Source organism: Falco rusticolus, chromosome 12, assembly GCF_015220075.1.
Source record: "Falco rusticolus isolate bFalRus1 chromosome 12, bFalRus1.pri, whole genome shotgun sequence".
Lineage (NCBI taxonomy): Eukaryota > Metazoa > Chordata > Aves > Falconiformes > Falconidae > Falco > Falco rusticolus.
In genome coordinates this window covers 9429473-9448951 of record NC_051198.1, presented here as the reverse complement: position 1 = coordinate 9448951, position 19479 = coordinate 9429473, and the positions used below count along the sequence as shown (strand labels likewise).

Here is a 19479-nt window from a genome sequence, read left to right as displayed (position 1 = left end):
GCTGTAAGAACCGGAGGCTTTAAATGGAGCATTTGTGATGCGGAATAGTCAGATGTTTTCTCCGATGCCACAGAGCAAGGACAGGGATGTCAAATGACTAAAGAAGGGCTTGTGTGCTCAGAAGCTTTTATCTTTGGTTTAATCATTTCATTGGGGTCTGCTGCAAGAGAGCGCCTGACTACAGATCTTGCTTCCTTGGCAGTCAATGGTATAACTACAGAATGTAAAATGGCAAGATGGGATTGTCATTCTAGCAAGTATTTAGGCCTAAGAAAGGTGGTGAGAGGAGCTTAAGGAATAATAAATTAAACCGCTTCGCAATTGCATAGGTCTTTGCCTCTCCAGACCCCCGCGCACACCCGTTTGGCACTGGCCATGGGCCCGATCCCGGGGGCGGCCCCCGCCCGCCCTCGGTCAGGCGCACCGGGAGGGACGGCACCGGGACCGCAGGGAGCCCCCCCGCAACACGCGTTTTCAGGGGGGCACCGCAGGCTCCAGCCCGCCTCAGGGCGCGGAGCAGCGGCCCCCGGCAGGCTCCCCGCGGCCGCACGGCGGGCGGCGGGAGCGGGGCGGGGGGCGGCGGGAGCGGGGCGGGGGCGGCGGGCCCGGGGCCGGTGGCGGGCAGCCCGCCGGGCGCCGCTGACGTGGCGCCAAGGATGCGGCTCGGTTCGGAGGGGAGAGGGGCTGGGAGAGGCTGGCGGAGCCTGGCAGAGCCCAGCGCCCGCCCCGGCCCCGGCGCTCCCCTTCCCGCCCGCGGGCCGCGGAGGGGCGGAGGGAAGGCGGCGGCGGGAGAGCCGTGAGGGGAGAGGAGAGGGATGGCGGGGGGCGAGGGGGCGGCGGCCGCTCCCCGCCTGCTCGGGGCGCTCAGCCTCTGCGCCGCCGCCTGCTTTCACCTGGCGCACGGCGGGGACACCGGCGCAGAGTGGACCCTGGAGAAGGTGGGTCACGGTTGCGTTCCTCAAGGCTCTCGGCGCCCCTCCGCCTGGCCGCGGCCAGCGCCCTCCCGGGCGGCGGGAACGGCTGCCGGGGCTGCCGCCCGCCCTGAGGCGCCGCCCGCCCTGAGGCCCCGTCGCGCCGAGCCCGCCGCCGCGCAGGTGGGGGCGGGGAGGGGAACGGAACATGGCGCCCCTCTCGCCCCCCGGGGATGGCGGCGGGCAGCGGGGCGGCTCCACGCGTTCGTGTGTCGGCGATGCCTTAACGCCACCCGGGACCGGGCTGCTGGAGCGACAGGCTGAGGCAGCCGGGGAATTAGGGGAAACCTGAGCAGGGCAAGAGGGATCAAACCCCGAATTTGTACTGTATGTAACATTCAGTTACACGCCGCTTTTCAGCGTGATTCGGAGAACGGTGCCTCCAGGCTGAGAGAACATGGCTCTTCCAGCAATGCCCATGTAGCTAGGGAAAACAAGCAGGGACAGTGCTGACAGCTACTGTAAAACGGTTTTAAATGGATATAATACCCTAACGTGTCATAGAGCCATCCTGTGTCAGTTGTAATTCAGTGTTCTCTGAAACAGTGAAAAAAGCAATCTCGAGAAAAAGAGTAATGAGCAGTAAACTCCTGATTTCTCTTAGCGGTCCATCATGAAACACTAACAGTTTCTTTGTGAAGAACTAAACCACATGGAAGATGGGAGGGCATACAGCTGCACATTACATTCAGTTAAAGGGTTCAGGAATATCCAAGCAGAAAACACTTCCAGGTGTTTATAGAAGAGCTGAACTCAAAGTTCAGCCAGAACTGACTGAACTCCACTAATCCAGTGCACCGTTTCTTCACCAATAGAGCAGAGTCCAGGAAAACTGGCAAAATGAAGCTTCCATCATAATGTGCCACTTATAGAATGGTTTGGGTTGGAAAGGACCTTAAAGATCACCTAGTTCCACCCCCCCTGCCATGGGCAGGGACACCCCCCACCAGCCCAGGCTGCTCTCAGCCCCATCCAGCCTGGCCTTGAACGCTGCCAGGGATGGGGCAGCCACAGCTTCTCCGGGAAACCTGTGCTGGTGCCTCGCCACCCCCACAGTAAAGAAATTCTTTCTAACATCTAATCTAAACCTACCCTCTTCCAGTTTAAGGCCATTCCCCCTTGTCCTATCACTACAGGCCCTTGTAAAATCCCCCTCCAGCTTTTCTGAGGGCCCCTTTAGGTACTGGAAGCTGCTCGAAGGTCTCCCCAGAGCTCTCCTCCAGGCTGAACAACCCCAACTCTCCCAGCCTGTCCTCAGAGGAGAGGAGCTCCAGCCCGCTGATCATCTTCGTGGTCCTCCTCTGAATTCACTCCACTGGTTCTCCATTCCCCCAGTCCCTGCCTTTGCCTTCTGTGACTTGGGCAGTGTGGCTGGAGCACTTGCCAGTGAAGGCCAAGGCAAAATAGTCACTGCACACCTCAGCCTTCTCCATGGCCTGGGTAACTAGGTCTCCCATTTCCTTCCAGAGCAGGTCCACATTTCCCCTAGTCTTCCTTTGTGAAGCTCATTTGCCACCAGCTGCTCCTCAGTCATTCCCTTTCTCTTTGATTTTATTCACTCCCCACTTAAGTAAGTATTGGGTTGGAGAAACTTTGTAATTCTGTTCTTTTAATTGTATCTTACTATATATATAGCTCCTGTACAGGCTATGTACAGATACTACATATCTGTAGTATGCATAATACATATATATGTATATATAATACATAAGAATATACGAGGCTAAATCTTTTAGTCATACTAGTCGAAGTACAAGCCTGTAGCCCCAGTGCTCCTTTTTTCAGCCCCCTTGAGCCACACCAACACACTCCAGCTCATTCCATTCCTACTAGTCAATCTACTTGCCAATGATGTAAGTAGTATCATCTAACTGCCAAACCATAGCATCTGAACTCCTCTGCCCATGGAGGCACTAACCAAGAACCACTTCCTCTTTCTCTACAAATTCTTGTCCCTTGACAACTTCTGTTCCTTCTCCCTAAAGGAAGCCATAAGTTGAAACTCTGCAGTGAACAGACCTTCCCCTCCTCCTCTCACTGAGGAGGAGGAATTGGGTCCTAAACTTAAGAGTTCTTAGAAGCCAACTTCCCTTGGCACAGAGCTGAAATACACTAAAATTGGCAGGTAAGCGTGGGCTGCTTGTAGAAGTTGAAGTCTTGCATTTCTGTGCAGCTTACTACAAAAAGTTTAGTGACAGCCCTGTTGTAAGTACATTGCTGTGCCTCCCTGCTGTAGCCACGGAGGAAACGGGGACTGACCAACACGGTAAGGAATGAGTCACCCACAGATCTCATTCCACTTCTCTTTTATTTCATGACCACTTTTGTAATTCCTTTCACTTCCCAAATTTGAAGAAACGGGAATTTATTCCCCTCTTCTGAAGTGTTTTCATACATTGGTACTTTCATAATAATAATAATGACGATGATGTTTCTTTGCAAGTGATTCAGTGACCCCAATTCCCTGGCATGCTCTACAGCGAGAAGCAAGGTGACTCCACATTTTAACAGAGCCCTTGACTTGTTCAACTGAAGGCCTGTTTGCTGAGCTTCCCTAATTAAATTGTCCTCCTACACTCTTCTGAAGTTGCTTTATTTTTTCTTTCTCCTCTTACAGCCTGTTCCTCAAACAGAACAGCTCCCTGACAACATTTTCTTTTCTCTGTGCCTTTTGTATGCTGGTGTAAATTCCACCATATTAAACTTTTAGTCTTTCAAAAGACACTTTGTGCATCATCTTCAATACGTTTTCCAAACTTGTAAAAGTTCTTCTTTATATCAGATGAAATGCAATTTTTCTTCAACCCATGTCTAAATTTGCTAGCATTAAAAATGTTAACTGCACATCCTAAAATTTGGTGTCTTTATAGTCTTAAAATTCAGCTTTAAACACTATAATAAAATTGGCATCGTAGGATTCAGTGTCTTTTTGTCTTCCTTCTACTTAATGTCACTAGTAAACTGAAGTGGAATTAGAGAAGAGGTTCCATGCAAAGATAAACAGCTAGGAAATAAGAGAAGAGTAGAATTAAATGTTTACAGTGAGGTCTATAAAATATTTGTTCTTGTGCCTGCTTTGCTCAGTGCACACACACAAATGAAGTAGAAAAGACAACAAATAGTGAGGCAAAAAACATTGACAATGTTCATCAGTCAGGGTAATTAAGGTAACAGGTCATTATACAGGGCTGCAGAAGATCTCAAGGTCAGTACACTTTCTGGCCAGGTAATGAGTTTCAGCAATCAGTTCAGAGAAATGTGAAATGATGCGCATGAGTGAGTGGGAAAGGAGAGGGAATGAATATTTTTTGTTAATATATACAACCATGGAGTTAAATAGATTTATGAAAACGTCAGTTTGGTGCAGCAGCAGCCCAAAAGCAAATCAGTTATTAAACAGTCTGAAGAAAAGAAAATAATAAAATATAAAATACCATTATCACTATTACTATTACTATTACATCACTTATTACTATAAGTGATGGTGCACTCACATTGCAGTTTCCCTCGCTTTCCTCATCTCAGAAAGGATGAGATAGACAGGGTACACTGAAGGACAGCAAGTCTGATCAATAATGTAAGGCAATTCCGATCAAAGAACAAATAAACAGACCAGGATTTCTCAGGGAGAAAGAAGAGTAGAGGGAACTCCCTATGATAGAAATAAGGAATAGGTATCATAGGAGCATCCTAAGATAGTGCATAAAATAGGGATCTATGAAAACAGGAGTGGCTAGGGAAGTTCCTGAGGAGACAGTTGCTAGACATTGGATAGACATCAGGTGCCCAAAGGGGCATTTGAGATGTCCTTGGGGACCCCACCTGGGATTCAGCTATCACTCCATCGCAGCACAAGGCTCTTGCACATTAAAGACATGCATTTGCCAGCCCCATAAGGATGTCTGGTGTATTCTAGGTCACCTGAAATAGCTCTAAAGGTCTGTGCTCAGGCAACAGAAAAGAAGCTGCTTGAGAGGTAGCTAGCACTGCTAGCTGTTGCCACAGGAGACAAGCTGCCAGTTCTGAGGTTAACCCATGTGTCACAAAGTTGACGTATACCCCAGCTAGCCCCAGACGAGCTCCAGCACGCTGTGTAGTTACACCACCACCACCACTGTGGGCAGAGGCCACAGTGACACAGCCTCACTCCTGGGACTGAGCTGGTTTATGCGTTCCTTTGCAGTACAGCACCTCGCAATGTAGACACAGCGTAAAGCTAAATATTACTGCTACTAAAAACAAAGCTTCCTGTGTTTGTCTCAGTGGAAAACTCATTTGAAGGTGGCATGGTTGCAGACATGACTGGGTGCATGCAGAATTAAGAGATTAGAAAAGAGAGAACGCAATCATGGGTTGAGATTTTACAGCTAGCTCATAGGTTTAAAATTTCTCCCGTGTTTTTAATACTAGTACATTTTGCATGGAAATCAAAGATACAGATGCCACAGAACTTAAAAATATCAATCATTTTTGAGAGAAAACCTTTTTTAAAATTAATTTTTTGTTGTCAGTAAGAGCAGTACATCACATTTACTGTAATTCTGAAGAACACTATGGTTAAAACGTCTAGTAATAGTTACAGCAATCTTTCCTTTTTCTCCCATCTGCAGTATTCTCACCAACCAAGAATTTTACATTCTGATGCTATTCAAAAAGTTGCAGCAAACACAGATGTTTCTGAAATGTGGGAGAATGATTTGCGCCCAATCCTGATAGAAAGATACTCGGGATCACCAGGAAATTATGTCGTACGACAGGTAAGACAGTATTTCCTGAAAACCTCTCAGAACATCTATTATTTATATTCTGAGTGCCTTTAGTGACCGCTAACGGGGCAGACACATTCCTTTCACTCAGTAGGATGAACCCTGTCTTTGTTCAAGTCTAGACTGCACAAAGCCTACATGACACAGCTTGCACTTTGTTATTTCCCAAGGCTGCATAGCATGACAAAAAAAATAAAAACACCGGTTTAAAAAATTGATTATTTTAATTAAAAAGCTTGCCTCAGGTTTGGTACCAAAAGTACAACACAACCGTTGTCCTTTCCCTCACAGGAGCAGGTTTTTGGTCACCAGTTCAAACCCCTGGGACCATACACAAGGGTGAAATAAATGCCAGGCTCCCCCCAGCCCCATTTCTGGAGAGGTTCTGTGCTGTTACAGTCCCCTGCGGTGTTGCTTCAGACAAGTGTATCAACACAAAAAGGGATCAGAGGGGCCCAAACGGGCAGGCAGGTGAAATGGTCAACATGATGAAGGGCAGCACAGCTCCAAGCAGCACACCAGCTAGCTCTGCTGGCCCAAGCACAGCAGCCCGTTAATGCTGGGCTAACACGTCCAGGTTGCACCTGACCCCGAGCCAGTAAAAGCTCCAGCACGCTGTATTTGAGCTACAAGGAGCTACCACCGGGCTGGGTTGCTGCCCTGTCGGCACCTCTGCTCCGCAGTCACGGTGTGCATCTTCAGGATTGTGTGCTGTGCTGGCTTTGGATTATGTTAGCCAAGCAGGAGACCAAAACTGGTACAGCTGAATTTACTGCAAGACATTCACAACATCTCACTAGCCTTCATCTACCCTTCAGGCAGCGACGCAACAGCTCCAAGACAGCCCTAACTACAGTACGTTTATTTGCTACTCTGCAGTTTGTAAACTGGAAAAAAAAAAGCTTTTTAATGCTTTGTGTGTGCGCGCATGCACGTCTATAGATTTAGTTTGGTGGTTTCTTTAGTGATACCCTGGAAGGCAGCCAAATGAAAGGGGGAAAAAGTAAGAAAAACAAAAAAACCAGCTGAGTCTAGGCTAGAAAACCACAAACCATGTTCAAAATGGGATCATCCTGTTACAAGGTACTAAATGCATGTACTAAAGTAGACCCCCACCAAAGGAAAAGAGTCCTCCATTGTCAAGGCACAGTGGAGTTTGAAACAAATGACATTTCTTTCTAAGACACAGAAAAAGCACCAGGCTCCTTTAAGGGAGAAGGCTACTGCCAGTTACAGCTAGCGCACACTGGGAACTCCATCCAGGCTTATATATTCCCCTTAATCCGTAACAGACATCCTTTGCTCTGCCTACAGATAGCAGACAGACCATAACGATGCCATAAAAGCTTTTAGAGGGTGACTACGAACAAAATGGAAGTTTGTTCTAGCGCTAAAATTCATGGCAGGATTCCCACTGACTTCACTAAGAGCAGAACAAGTCTTCAAAGTGTATTTCCCCCCCACCCCCTTAGAGGCTTTTCCTAATGTTTATCTGAAGAGAGGAATCTGTCTTGAAGAAGCACTCTAGGGATCCATAAAAATAAGTTGCTCAACAGAGATGGCCCTCCAATAAGAGTTAGCCAGAACTCTGTACTCAGTATCTAACTGGGGTTAGAGGTATTCTCTTTAGGTAAGAAGATACGTAAAAATTAATTATCTCTTTTATAGAGTCACTGTCTTAATTTTTATCTTTACATGAGCTACACTCAGAAGATTTCATTTTTAAAACATTGTTCTGAAATGTTTAATTCTTTCTTTAATTTCCAGGAATCAGACCATCTCTTACAGCCTTGTAAACAACTTACATCACTTGAAAGCTGGTTTTCTCATAGAAGCTAAAAAAACCCACCAAAAACCCCAACCAAAACCCCAAAAGCCAAAATCCCCACACCAACCAAGCAAACCACAACCGAAAAAAACCCCAACAACTCTCCAGCATTTTTTTTATAGTGCTGTGGCATCTATGTCAAAATAGCCATGCCAAGTTCTCTGCAGCCAGTTCTGACATTTAATTTAAGGGCATAACTGAGTTTAAATTTGAAGAGGTAAACGTTAAATCTGTCCTGGTTACACCTGAAAAAACACTGGCCTGGAAACTTCAAAGATCAAGATCTTAATGTGTCATAGTAATGGGCAATCATTCAAAGCACTTTCACACTCCAAAGACAAGAGATGAAAGGAAAAAATGAAAAGCAAGTCAGTCAAAGGCTAAGGTAGCAAGGATGTTGCTTATTTTATATGTTGATATTACATTTTTTGGTTTTAAAAATTTAACGTTTAAAATACCATGAATTTACAGAAATAAGCTTAAGTGCCACTGTTAATTAGCCGATAACAGTTTGTCTGCAACATCTTTCTAAAGCAAGCAATATTAATCTGATTTATCTTTTTTTTAAATGCAGCATATCAAGCACCGTCTTCAAAGATTACAGGCTGGTTGGGAAATTGAAGAAGATACATTTCAGAGGTACACACCATATGGATATCAAACATTTTCTAACATTATTAGCACTCTCAACCCCTCTGCAAAACGCCATCTAGTACTTGCTTGCCACTACGACTCAAAATTCTTTAGACAACAATGGCATGAGAAAGTCTTTGTAGGAGCAACTGATTCAGCCGTGCCTTGTGCTATGATATTGGAGCTGGCACGTGCCCTGGACAACAAGCTTCAGCTGATCAAGGTAGTTTGCTTGTTTCATTTTCATTTGGTTTTGCATCAGCAATAGGCCTTTGGGCACTTCCGTGTTCTCTCCCACAGCCTGCGTGCCTGATTCTCTGCTGTGCCCGTAGTAAAACTCCTACTGACTTCAAGAAGAACTGAACTTTAGAATACATTATCACATTAAAACTTCGTAGGCAAAGGCTTGCTATCTAAAAGTCACTTAATAAATATATACTACATAAAAATAACAATTTCTACATTAATAATACGTTTCATAGACTCTGAACTATAATCCTACCTTCGATCGAAAAGGTGCAGAACCCTACTCAGAAATTGCTCTCTATCCAGTAACATCTAGGGTCACTGACAAAGTTTTGTTGCTTTCTGAATCTTGCACTTTTAAAATCTCTCAGTTGTATTCTGTTTTGGGAGACAGATGAACTAATCGATGTGAAGGAAAGTTATATACGCATCCCTCCATCCCATGATGGTTTCAAACTTTTCTTCATGTTTTCCTTTATCAATTTAAATGTTTATGAAACAAGTGATGGCTGAGTACAGGAAAACAGTCAAGCAATAGCATAATATTATCAGTCTGTGTTACCTACACTATGAAAATCTGCTTTGAAGTGCTGCCATTGCTAGGTGCAAAATCTGTGGGTCCTACGGGCTTTTCGAGGCCGCAGGATCACAGATCGATGAGTGCCACCTGCTGGTTCGGCATTTACTGTTTACAGAAGAACACTTGGACACTACCGGAGCTTTTGTAGGTAAAGGTCTCTCAAATGCTTTACAAAGCATTGGGAATACACTCGGCTCAGGTATTCAAATTACTTGGCAGTTGTTCTCAGAGACTGATTTGGTGCCTTCTGACAGAAGAATATTTCAGAATTAGAAATTAAGAATATGCCAGTGTTTTTAATCACAAAACAGAGCACTCCTGTAATCCATATGCCTTCATTTAGAATACATTTGCCTGATGGTTATTTATGGAACAACCTGCATGCTGACTTAAAGACTGGACTTTTTCTCAAGTATCATATTATTTTTTGATTAAATTGTTTTATCATGTAAGATGACAGCATTTGACAAAATGACAATCTAATTACTTTGCACAGGCTACCATTTGTACAGTCTTAACAAAATATACTTTGGCATCCATCTGCTTAATACATTAGCTATGACCTTTTTGCTCTGCTTATAGTAGCGTAACAGCCTTCGTTATGTTTTCCGCCAAATCTATTTATACTTTGACTTGAAGCTGCGATCTTTATCTTCATGTTTCTCCAGTTACATAGAGTAAATTTAAAATTAAAGAGAAAAGACATCTCTACTTTATTCAGACCTGGGAATGTATTAAACAGTAATAGCACATAATACTACAAATACTACTTTCTAAAATTCAAATAGCATTAATACAGTTTCTTCCAGAATGCAATGCAAACCGACTGCTATCAAAAGAGTTCTGTCCTGTGCAAAGGACAAAGGGCAGCAAAGCACTGCATTAGAGAAATCCATATATCACTGTAAGCATAATCAATATCAACTTGCCTACGTGAGCAACATTTTATGGAAGTTTCCACTACTGTTTATATTGGATCAGCTCCAGCTAGTTGGAAGTTGTAGCCCATACAGGACATGACTGTTGCCGGTGTCCCCACCTTTTTAACCACATCACGTGATTTCACTTGAAATAGCATTAATTAGTAGAGGGGTTAAAATATTTATAGCAACTGCCAAGACTACAGTTCCCAAAACTGTTCCTATAGCAGAACCAAACTGGGTTTAGCCGTGTTGTAGATTATTAGGAAATGCTTTTGGTGCCAACAAGGCTTCAGTTAGTAAACAGAGACAGAAAAAAGGCTCCTTCTACATGGGGAAGAAATTTCACACACATGTCTCCTTTGTGACCCTGAATACGTTAATGATATATATTCTCAGTTTTTACTGCTATGATATTTTTGGTTGCTGAAAGGGAAGGGCGTATCTGCTCCACTCCTGTGCTTTGGTTTTAGAGTGAAGTTGCCTTGGTGGCTGCAAGTCCCCCTAAGGGAAAAGAAATGGTCATTCTTCTCACGACTGGCTACTCTGTCCCTCAAAAAAACACCAACTTTACAAATACGTAATTCACCGCTACAGAGGCACAACTCTAGCAGAGGCATTACTCCTTTGTGGCGTTATTGAGTAATACCATGAGCACTCGCATCGGGTGTTGTTGCTGACATGTCTTCTTGTTATTTGAGATGATGTTTCTGCTACCTGGTTTTGCAGACCTGTCTCAACATACTCAGCTCGTGTCTGCTAAAGTCAGAAATGAAATTTTTAGCCAGAACCAAAATGACACCAGACTGGAGAACATATAACTGTGCTAGATAAATAATAAGTACATAATGATGTACTAGATAAATAATAAAGACTACTACTATTACACGGTAGCGCATGTTTTAACAGCCATAGGAAGGTTTGTATAGGGTACCTGAAGATACACCCCTACCGATGTTGCCGACATGACTACAGTATTTGTCCTTTATTTCATGTTCTGACCAGAATGAGTTTTGTTATTTTTAACTTCCTCCAACAGACCAGCTCAACGTCAAGACCAGACCTTTCACTTCAGCTCATTTTTTTTGATGGTGAAGAAGCCTTTGTGCGGTGGTCCCCTTCCGATTCCCTCTACGGATCTCAACACTTGGCTCGGAAAATGGTATCTACTCCACATCCACCTGGTTCAACAACCACAAATCAGCTGCACGGCATAGTAAGTGACTTTCACTTCCTTAATGAGTAATAGTAAATTACATTTTAAAAAATATTTAATTAGTAAGTAATTGGCCAAATTCCTAAGAAACCATGAACCCCACCAAAGTTAATGGGAAGAAGCAAGCCTGAGGAAATTTTATGAGATGTGATAAAACAGAGAGTTGACAAGACCTTTTCAGGTGAATCTGCTTAGACCTTCTCCATGCAAGTATGAGGAGGAGTCACAGAAAAATAAAAATACACAAATTAATTAGAACATAAACTAGGATACCCACCTTCTTCAAGAGAGAGAATTCAAAGTGAGTAGGGAAGAACACAGACATATCATCAGTCTAGGAACAGACCTCCCCTACCTCAGCGCTAAGCTACAGCAAGCTCCGTTTCCCTTTGGATTCCTGCTAACATTCTGGTTGTCTGCTCCGTTCTCCCTACTGCCTTCTAGTTTCCCTGCTCACTGCTGAGACACTTTTCTTCTGTCACTGTATCTTGTGACTCATAAAATGTCCTTCCCTTGACAGACTTTGTTGTTCTCTGGGGAAGCAGCAATTTCCTCTTCTTTCTCCCCACCTACCTTAGTTTTTCTTTTAAAGGGATATAACACACAAACTGCAAACAAAGTGATGCAGTTTGCTTCAGCTTGAGGAACAGAGCAGCAGGCTACCGTTTTGCTCCTCCAAAAGATGGCAAAATGCATCAGATTGGAGTCAGGTTCTGCTAATGAGTTCTTAGGCACCATGGTAGAAAAGCCAGATCTTGGCCAGGGCTATCAAAGACCTAGTCATGACCTATAAGGAACCAAGAGGTCTGGTTGCAGCTGCTGTGGTTGATGGTGGTGTAGTAGAGAATTCTGTATTAAAGATTCTTTCTTCTGTAGGACCTGCTTGTACTACTGGATTTAATTGGTGCACCAAACCCAGTCTTCCCCAATTATTTCCCGAACACTATTCGATGGTTTCAGAGGCTTCAAGCAATTGGTAAGGAGAAGGGTATGGGCTCTTGATGAATTGGAAGATTTGGGGTATACCTTCTGAATGTATTAAGTCCTGTAAATCAGATTATTTTTCTGTTCTACAATTATACTATTTATTAATGTAAGTGTTAAATTTACTGCATCTTAAACTTACACAAAGATTTGAATAGTTAGTTAATAACTGAGGAAGATTCCCAGACCTTTGGAATCCACGAAACAAGATTCTATTACTGATTGTCACTCTGCAACTCTTGGGAATTGCTTCACTTCTGTGTTTTAGTTCTCACTTCTGTAAAATGACAGTAACAGCACCAGTCTTGAGGTCTTCTAAGTACTAAACAAATGCAAAAGACTGTCATCCATGCCTTTTTCTTCTTTGATGGGAAAAGCTTCCACGTGAGAGGAAAAGTAAATCAAACATGCTTGCATGCCTCCTATTGTCCAAAATTTGTAATAATCACTTGCATTGTGAATTACAGAGCAAGAGCTACACAACATGAATCTGTTGAAGAACCATGTGTTTGAAAGGCAGTATTTCCAGAATACTTTATATCAAGGCCTGGTTGAAGATGACCACGTTCCATTTTTATTAAGAGGTACCGGAAGCTCCTATATTTTACAGTCTATTGTTCAGTAACAAATGCATGATTTCATGAATAAGCACGTGCACATGATCCTGTTTCTCAAGCTTATTTGCCCCAGCTTGAGGCTTCCAAATCCAACTTTACAGAAGCTTTGAAAAGATACCCAAACAAAAGCAGTGATACAACATACCCATCATCATTTTGCAGGAGCACAGCTCCAGTGGCACAGATAATGGAAAAACCTGTCAGCAGTAGTGTCTCCTACAAAGATAAGCAATTCTGATCCAGTGGGATATCCCTACATACCACACTAGCCAGCCAGTTACTATTTCTAGGAGCCGTGAAACACTTGAGGGTTGTATCTTCAAAGACTACAAAAATCTCTGTAAAGGTCTGTTGTCACAGTTACAGTAACGCTCCTTATTACCTGTTTAAATCTGGAGGCACCGATTCCTGCAGAAATTCACATACTGAAATTAGATGTTCTCGTCCCCTAAAGAGAATGTAGATTTCACAGCTGCCAGCTTGAGGGGTGGGAAAGGTGCACGGAGTAGCCAGCAGAAATAGCAAAGGACACAATATGCCTGAAATCCCTCCTGGAATTAGGCACACACCTGCAAGTGGGACTCCCTACCTAAGCATTTCTCCTGGCAGCCACCTACACCATGAATCTTTCATTTTTCACACCAAGGCAGAGCCCAGGTCCAACAAAACCAACACAACCAATACATGCACGTCCAGGGATATCAAAAATCCTACATGGGAGAAGCTGATAAGGGAATACAATGACTACACCTCAAAACCTTTTCTTTTCACGATTAGCACCTAGTGAAGAAAACAGATTCCTTAGCAGTACGCAGCTGAAAAATGAGAGAGGAAAAGTAGTAAAACAGGAAAGAGGCTGGAGAGAAACAATACTCCCCCCCAAAAAAGCAATTAGGAAGCAGAAGACTGATTTAACTCCTTTTTTACATTAAAGTTGCAGCATGTATAGGTGGCTTGATGTTGCAGTCATTTCAAGTGGAAGTTCTTCTACCTGAGGATTACAGTGGTTCTATTTTACAGAGTAAAAATACAGACACCCTATTTTACCATTTATGGAGAGGACTAAAAAATGCTTCTAAAAGTGCTCAGCCTTAACATTGTCCAAGAACACGGCAATTGGTTTTCAGTTTGGGGAGCTGCAGCGATATCTGTGCCCTTCTGTGGCTTCTAAACATGGTATCAACACCTACAATGCAAAGGATCTTTTTTTTTAAAAAAAAAATAATAATAAAAGAGGTAAACTTAAAAGAAAGGAAAGTGCCAGTTCTAGGAAACACAACAAAATGGATGCAAGGCTTAAAAAAAAAAAAAAAAAAAAAAAAAAAAAAAAAAAAAAAAAGGTAAAAGGAAGCTGCAGTGACACACACTCCTCTATAAAGTAAGTTTATTGAGTAGTTACCTGACTGTTGCTAAACAGTGACATATTAATTGGCTTAACAGAACTTCACCAATATTTCTTCTCCAAATTTCATTTTCCTCCTTTCAGGAGTTCCAGTCCTTCATCTGATTCCATCCCCTTTTCCTGCAGTATGGCATACCATGGAGGACACAGAAGAAAACCTTGACAAAACTACTATCGACAATCTCAGCAAAATCCTGCAAGTGTTTGTACTGGAATATCTAAACCTGTGATACACAAAATGGCAATAAATTGTACTTCATTCTAAATACTGTTTGCCCACCTTCACATCTGCTATGTAATTACACTGGCGAGCACTGAAGCGGTGCAAAATATAATGATAGCTCTTACTAGGCCTATTATTGATTCAGAGGTTCCTGGCCCAATGTTCCATGTAGCCAAATATGACAGCATTAAATAAGAATTAGTTTCAGCCTGGAAATAATTTGATTTTTCCATGTCTTACCGCTGAATAAAAAAAAAACCTGCAGAATTTTTCCAGATCGTTATCACTGTTTTGTGTCAGATATTAAGATCCCAGAAGGGAATGCCTCCCGACTTAAGCGTTAGCTGCAGTTTTTACAAGGTGTGACCAACTTTTGCAGTGTTCAGCAATGGAAATTTATACCACATTATTAAAAGAGGCAAAACTCACACTAAAACATGTATCTACTTTGCGTTGCACTAAACCACCTCATTCTGAAATGAGTTGCTAGAACTCCTGACACAGAAGGGATTTTTAATCCTCCCTGCTCTGACACCAGGAACCCGAGAAATAACCCAAATTAATTTTTCTCTGTCATTTGTTGGATACTTTTTGATGGAGAAGGGTGGTGGGGAGTGATGCTAAGAGGAAGGTACGTGGGGGGTTCCGTTGTGCTTTGGCTGCAACACAGGAGATAGGAACTGAAGAGTAGGGGGGGGTGTGGAAGCAATACCCCAGCACACACCATTCATTCATGTGAGAATCATTCACAATTTGACCCCCCCAAAAAACCAAATCAAACACCCCTGCTGTTTTTAATACAGATTATATCAGATGTAATCATACTAGGAAAGCGATCACTTCAGAAACTAGAGTTTAAAATAAATATAATTTAAAAGGGAAAGTACTATCTATCAAGAGTAAAATGAGTCAGAAGCAAGAAGACAGTTTAAGCACCAAAAAAATAAGGACAAGCCTATATCAGAAAAAGATACCAGTTTAACAACCCGTGCTTTTACATTCCTTATTGGAATTATTCAGTAAATTTAGTGTAACACTGGCAGAAATCTAGCCTGGAATGAAACCACTTGGAGAAGCCAGAAGAATCAACATTCAAAAGCTACCTACAAAACTATGGTTTCTACTGGTAAGAAAAAGATGACAGCATTTGAAGAAAAAAACCCAAACCAAACATTAATCAAGCTATTTTACTCTCTGAACTTCTTTCATTAGAAAATTCTATCCCGGGCAAAGGGATTTGAAAAAGAAATAAGCTATGCAGTTGTAGGCATGTCAGATTTGGCCTGTATTTTACCCTTTTCCTAAAGCAAACATTTCTGAACCTAAAATATTTACATATATACTTTAAAGTCGCAACAGAAATGTGTATTTACAACAATGCAAACTTGTAGAATGTTTCTATTACAGGACAGCCTGAAAATGAAATTCAATCTGATTTTCTTGTTCAAGATGAAACAAAAGCCCTTTATGTTTTCCCATCTATTTTAACATTTGTGAGAAACGTTTCTACTTTGCATGCAACTTCTGAAATAGAATACAATGAACATTCCACAAATTGGACAGATGTATTTATTTTCAGATATTACTGTACGTCTGTGGAAATACATCAAAGCTATCTATCTGGAGTCTTTGCTGTCATATTCTCCATTACTTCAGCCCATGAGAAAACATTCTAAACAACTACATTAAATCTTCTTAAGTTTGAATACTCAGAGCGGTTATAAGGCACCTACTGCACCCTCCGAAGTGGCAATAAAACCGTAACAAAATGACTATATACAGATATGTTAAACAGGAGTTTGTATGGCTAATTCCGTTTTTACAGGTGAATTCTTGTGTTACTTCATACTTTGCCAGGCCTCTGCAAAATGCTGTATGCACCCGCAGGGTGCACTGCTACTCTGCTGCTTCAACAATTTGAAAGTTAAAATAGGCTTCGTTATGAAATGCGGGATCAGAGTTTTGTTGCAACTGGAAAAAGCCTATTTTTACAAAAACCTATCAGAGTTTGTTAAAACCATAATTTAATCACGTAGTACACCAAGTCTCTGGCATGTCAATTTTGTCACCAACCTCTCACAGCCTGAGCATGCAGTTTTCTTGAGTTACATTTACTCAGTTGAAAGAAATGAGGTACGGGTTGGTGTAATATGACCCAACGGCTCTCAAAACATCAGTTTTGAGTTTGGGGTCTTTCTGGTACAGGAAGAGAGGGCCATCTCCTAACTGGATGTGAGCCCTGGAAAGAGTTTACTTAGAAGGGAGGGTCATCATCTTAGGAATTCATATGAGCCATCATTCACTTAAAAAAATAACTGCTGAGAGGAAAACTCACATCTGCCCAGTAACCACATGCATCCAAGAATCCAAGCTCTCAAAAGCATAAGAACCTGAAGTAGTCAACGAGGCAAAAACATGGTGCAAGGAGGGTTCTCACTGCTAAGGCAGAGGAGAACAAACAGGCAGGAGAAATTCTAGCCATGTGATAAAATACCCAGAAAACAAAAAATACAAGTGATGGTATCTCTTCTACTGTTGGTCTCGATGTTGAATATTATCAAGTATCCAGATCCTACGGACCTGAACATGCCAGTACAGGTAATCACTTCAGCATTCGGAGACAGGCTTTTTGCTGAAGAACCTCTCCCTGGCTAGTTTCTCTGTCCCAGCTGGATGGTGGCAGCATCAACTAAGCCAAGAATTAGACACATCAGCAGAACTGCTGCACACGTTTTCTCCTTGTAAAGGATTTGTCGCACCCCAGTCAAGGGGTGTGGGGGGGAATCAGCAATCTCCCAGCCATGCGAGGCTGTCACTGGCTTCTCGGAGCCCTCCCACAGCTGCGTGTGGTTACTACCGGGGTGAAGGGAACACAGAACAGCAGGAACTCAAAGGCCATTACTCAACAGGTAAAGCTGCAACCACCCCCCCATATTACATTAGTTACTTGTGCTGTAGCAGGCGCTGTAGCTCCTTTTGTATCAGGACAATGCAGTTTTTGCAAGAAGCTTAAGCCTAAGTAATGGTACACGCAGCTCATTCTCTATAAAGCTTGATGAATTTACCTGTAAGTGAAGCGATCCTGGGCAATCACTGCTGGAACAAGTTCAGGGAGTAACAACGCCAAATGCTCTGGCAGACAGAAATCACAGGGTACCACCCTCTGTTTTTTCTCCAACTGGGGCAGCATTCCTATTACTAGGAACGAAGACCATATAAATTAACAGTTATTATTCACCACATTTCAAAGAAACATTTAGATTGTGACCACCTAACAGCAAAATACAGTTATAAAAGACAAAAGGCAGTAAAAACGCTCGCTGTAGAATTATTACAAGGACGCAGTCCATATTGGTAGCAGACCCAGCAAAACAGTTCCGAAGTTTCACACATCTACTCATCGAGACTGAAGTTCACTGAGAGCATCACTTAAACGATCAACGTATATAAAAAGGTAACTATAAAATCTTGTACACAAATTACCACTTTTTCCTTGTCATTTAAGGATGACACTGATTTTATTTTCCTCGTATAAAAGGAGACATTTTACTCTGTGCCGATTTAACAAATATTCTTAATATATTCATAACAATAAAGCAGCTAAAAAGCTGTTCTAATCTCTAAAAGAACTTTTATCGTCTGCACATGATATATATTGTAAACAATCACTCCAAAAAATAATTTTATTAAAGTGATTATATTGCACTCAGAATTCTGGGATACTTATTCTCCCTTCTCATTTTAAATCAAAGATCAGCTTCATTTTTTAATAAAATGGAGCTTTAATTTTCTACCAAAAACAAGTTGGCATGCGATCAATATAATACAATGTATTTAAAATGTCAGAAAAAGGGCAAGTGTCTGGTTATGAAACCGGAGTAAGGAACAATTCTCAAATAGGCCACACGAGAGTAGTATATTGTAAACATTCTGCTGGCTCTAAGGTGTTGCAGATGCTGTAGAAAGCGCGGTCTAGTTCAGCACCCAAGAGGTACAGAGAATCTGTTCAAGTGTTCTGTACTTAGTGAATTTCCACGCAGCAATGGCACGTGTAAGACTACACATAAAGACAAAGTAATGAAACAAAGGTGATTTCTGAGCCAATACTGACCTCACAGAAACACAGCCAATTGTTTTAAGTTTGCTTTAATCTTTAAACGCAAGTTTTCCAGGTCATTAAATTTTCTGACACAGCAGCGAAGCTGTTTCTCTTGTTGCAAATGAAGTACAGAACTAGATTCCCTACTTGCAGCTTACGTGGACTGTGTACCATGGCAGACTGGACACTACCCTCAGCCTAAAACATCTTGGCTAGATACTGTCATGCAGAATGTCACCCTTACTTTGTTTGCAAGAGTGACACCCTCCTCCCACGCAGTGGAGCGAGAAACACAAGTAGTGGAGAGGGGAAGGAAAAAACAAACAAACAAACAACCCAAACCACCAAAAAACAGGACAGTAATGTCCTTGTGCAGAAAAAGAAATCCTCAGCCAGGGTGAAGAGGCCACAGATCTTTAACATTCAAATGAAGGCTGTTTTCTCAACTCAGTTCTACAAGAGAAAGATTTCTCTATCACACCCATTATCTTCAGGTACCATACTGTCTTTGGAGTCCCTGAGATACTACAGCTCCATATAACCACCTTGGACAAATGGAGAGACTTAGTATACAGATAAGCAAGGTGGAAGCCAATACATAGCACCCTGAGTTGCAAGTGAAACAACAGGAACAGGCAACCCACTCCCCAACAGCCAAGAGATGCAGAAGGAAAGTGCAGAGGAGATATTGGCGAGGGAATTACAAGACACATACTGCACAGGAGGACAGAAAAAAAAAAATTGAAGTCTTTCTAAAAGGCCTTTCCCTGTTACCAGAGCAGTGAAGAAAAAGACAGCAGCCAGAGGGAAAAGCTCTCTGAGAAAGGCCCTGAAGAAATGCGGCCATCTAGATGTACAGCAGAACAGCAATGCAAAAGCAGAGGCAAGTTAGGCAGTCTTGTTCCAAGCGTGCTCCAAAGGTTAAGCACTCCAGTAATGACTCAGAACTGTCAGTGATCACTGACCTGCACTATGGATATAAACCAGGAATATA

General features: G+C 42.5%; 1 protein-coding gene across 1 annotated transcript; it reads left to right on the top strand.

Annotated features, from left to right (window-relative positions):
* The first annotated feature begins 616 nt into the window (after positions 1–616).
* Positions 617–19226, top strand: QPCT (glutaminyl-peptide cyclotransferase). The gene is made up of 7 exons (XM_037405629.1): positions 617–938; positions 5582–5728; positions 8140–8421; positions 10984–11160; positions 12037–12136; positions 12612–12728; positions 14248–19226. The coding sequence occupies exons 1-7, from the start codon at positions 816–818 to the stop codon at positions 14391–14393; spliced, it is 1092 nt and encodes a 363-aa protein (XP_037261526.1). The 5' UTR covers positions 617–815; the 3' UTR covers positions 14394–19226.
* Positions 19227–19479: the final 253 nt, after the last annotated feature.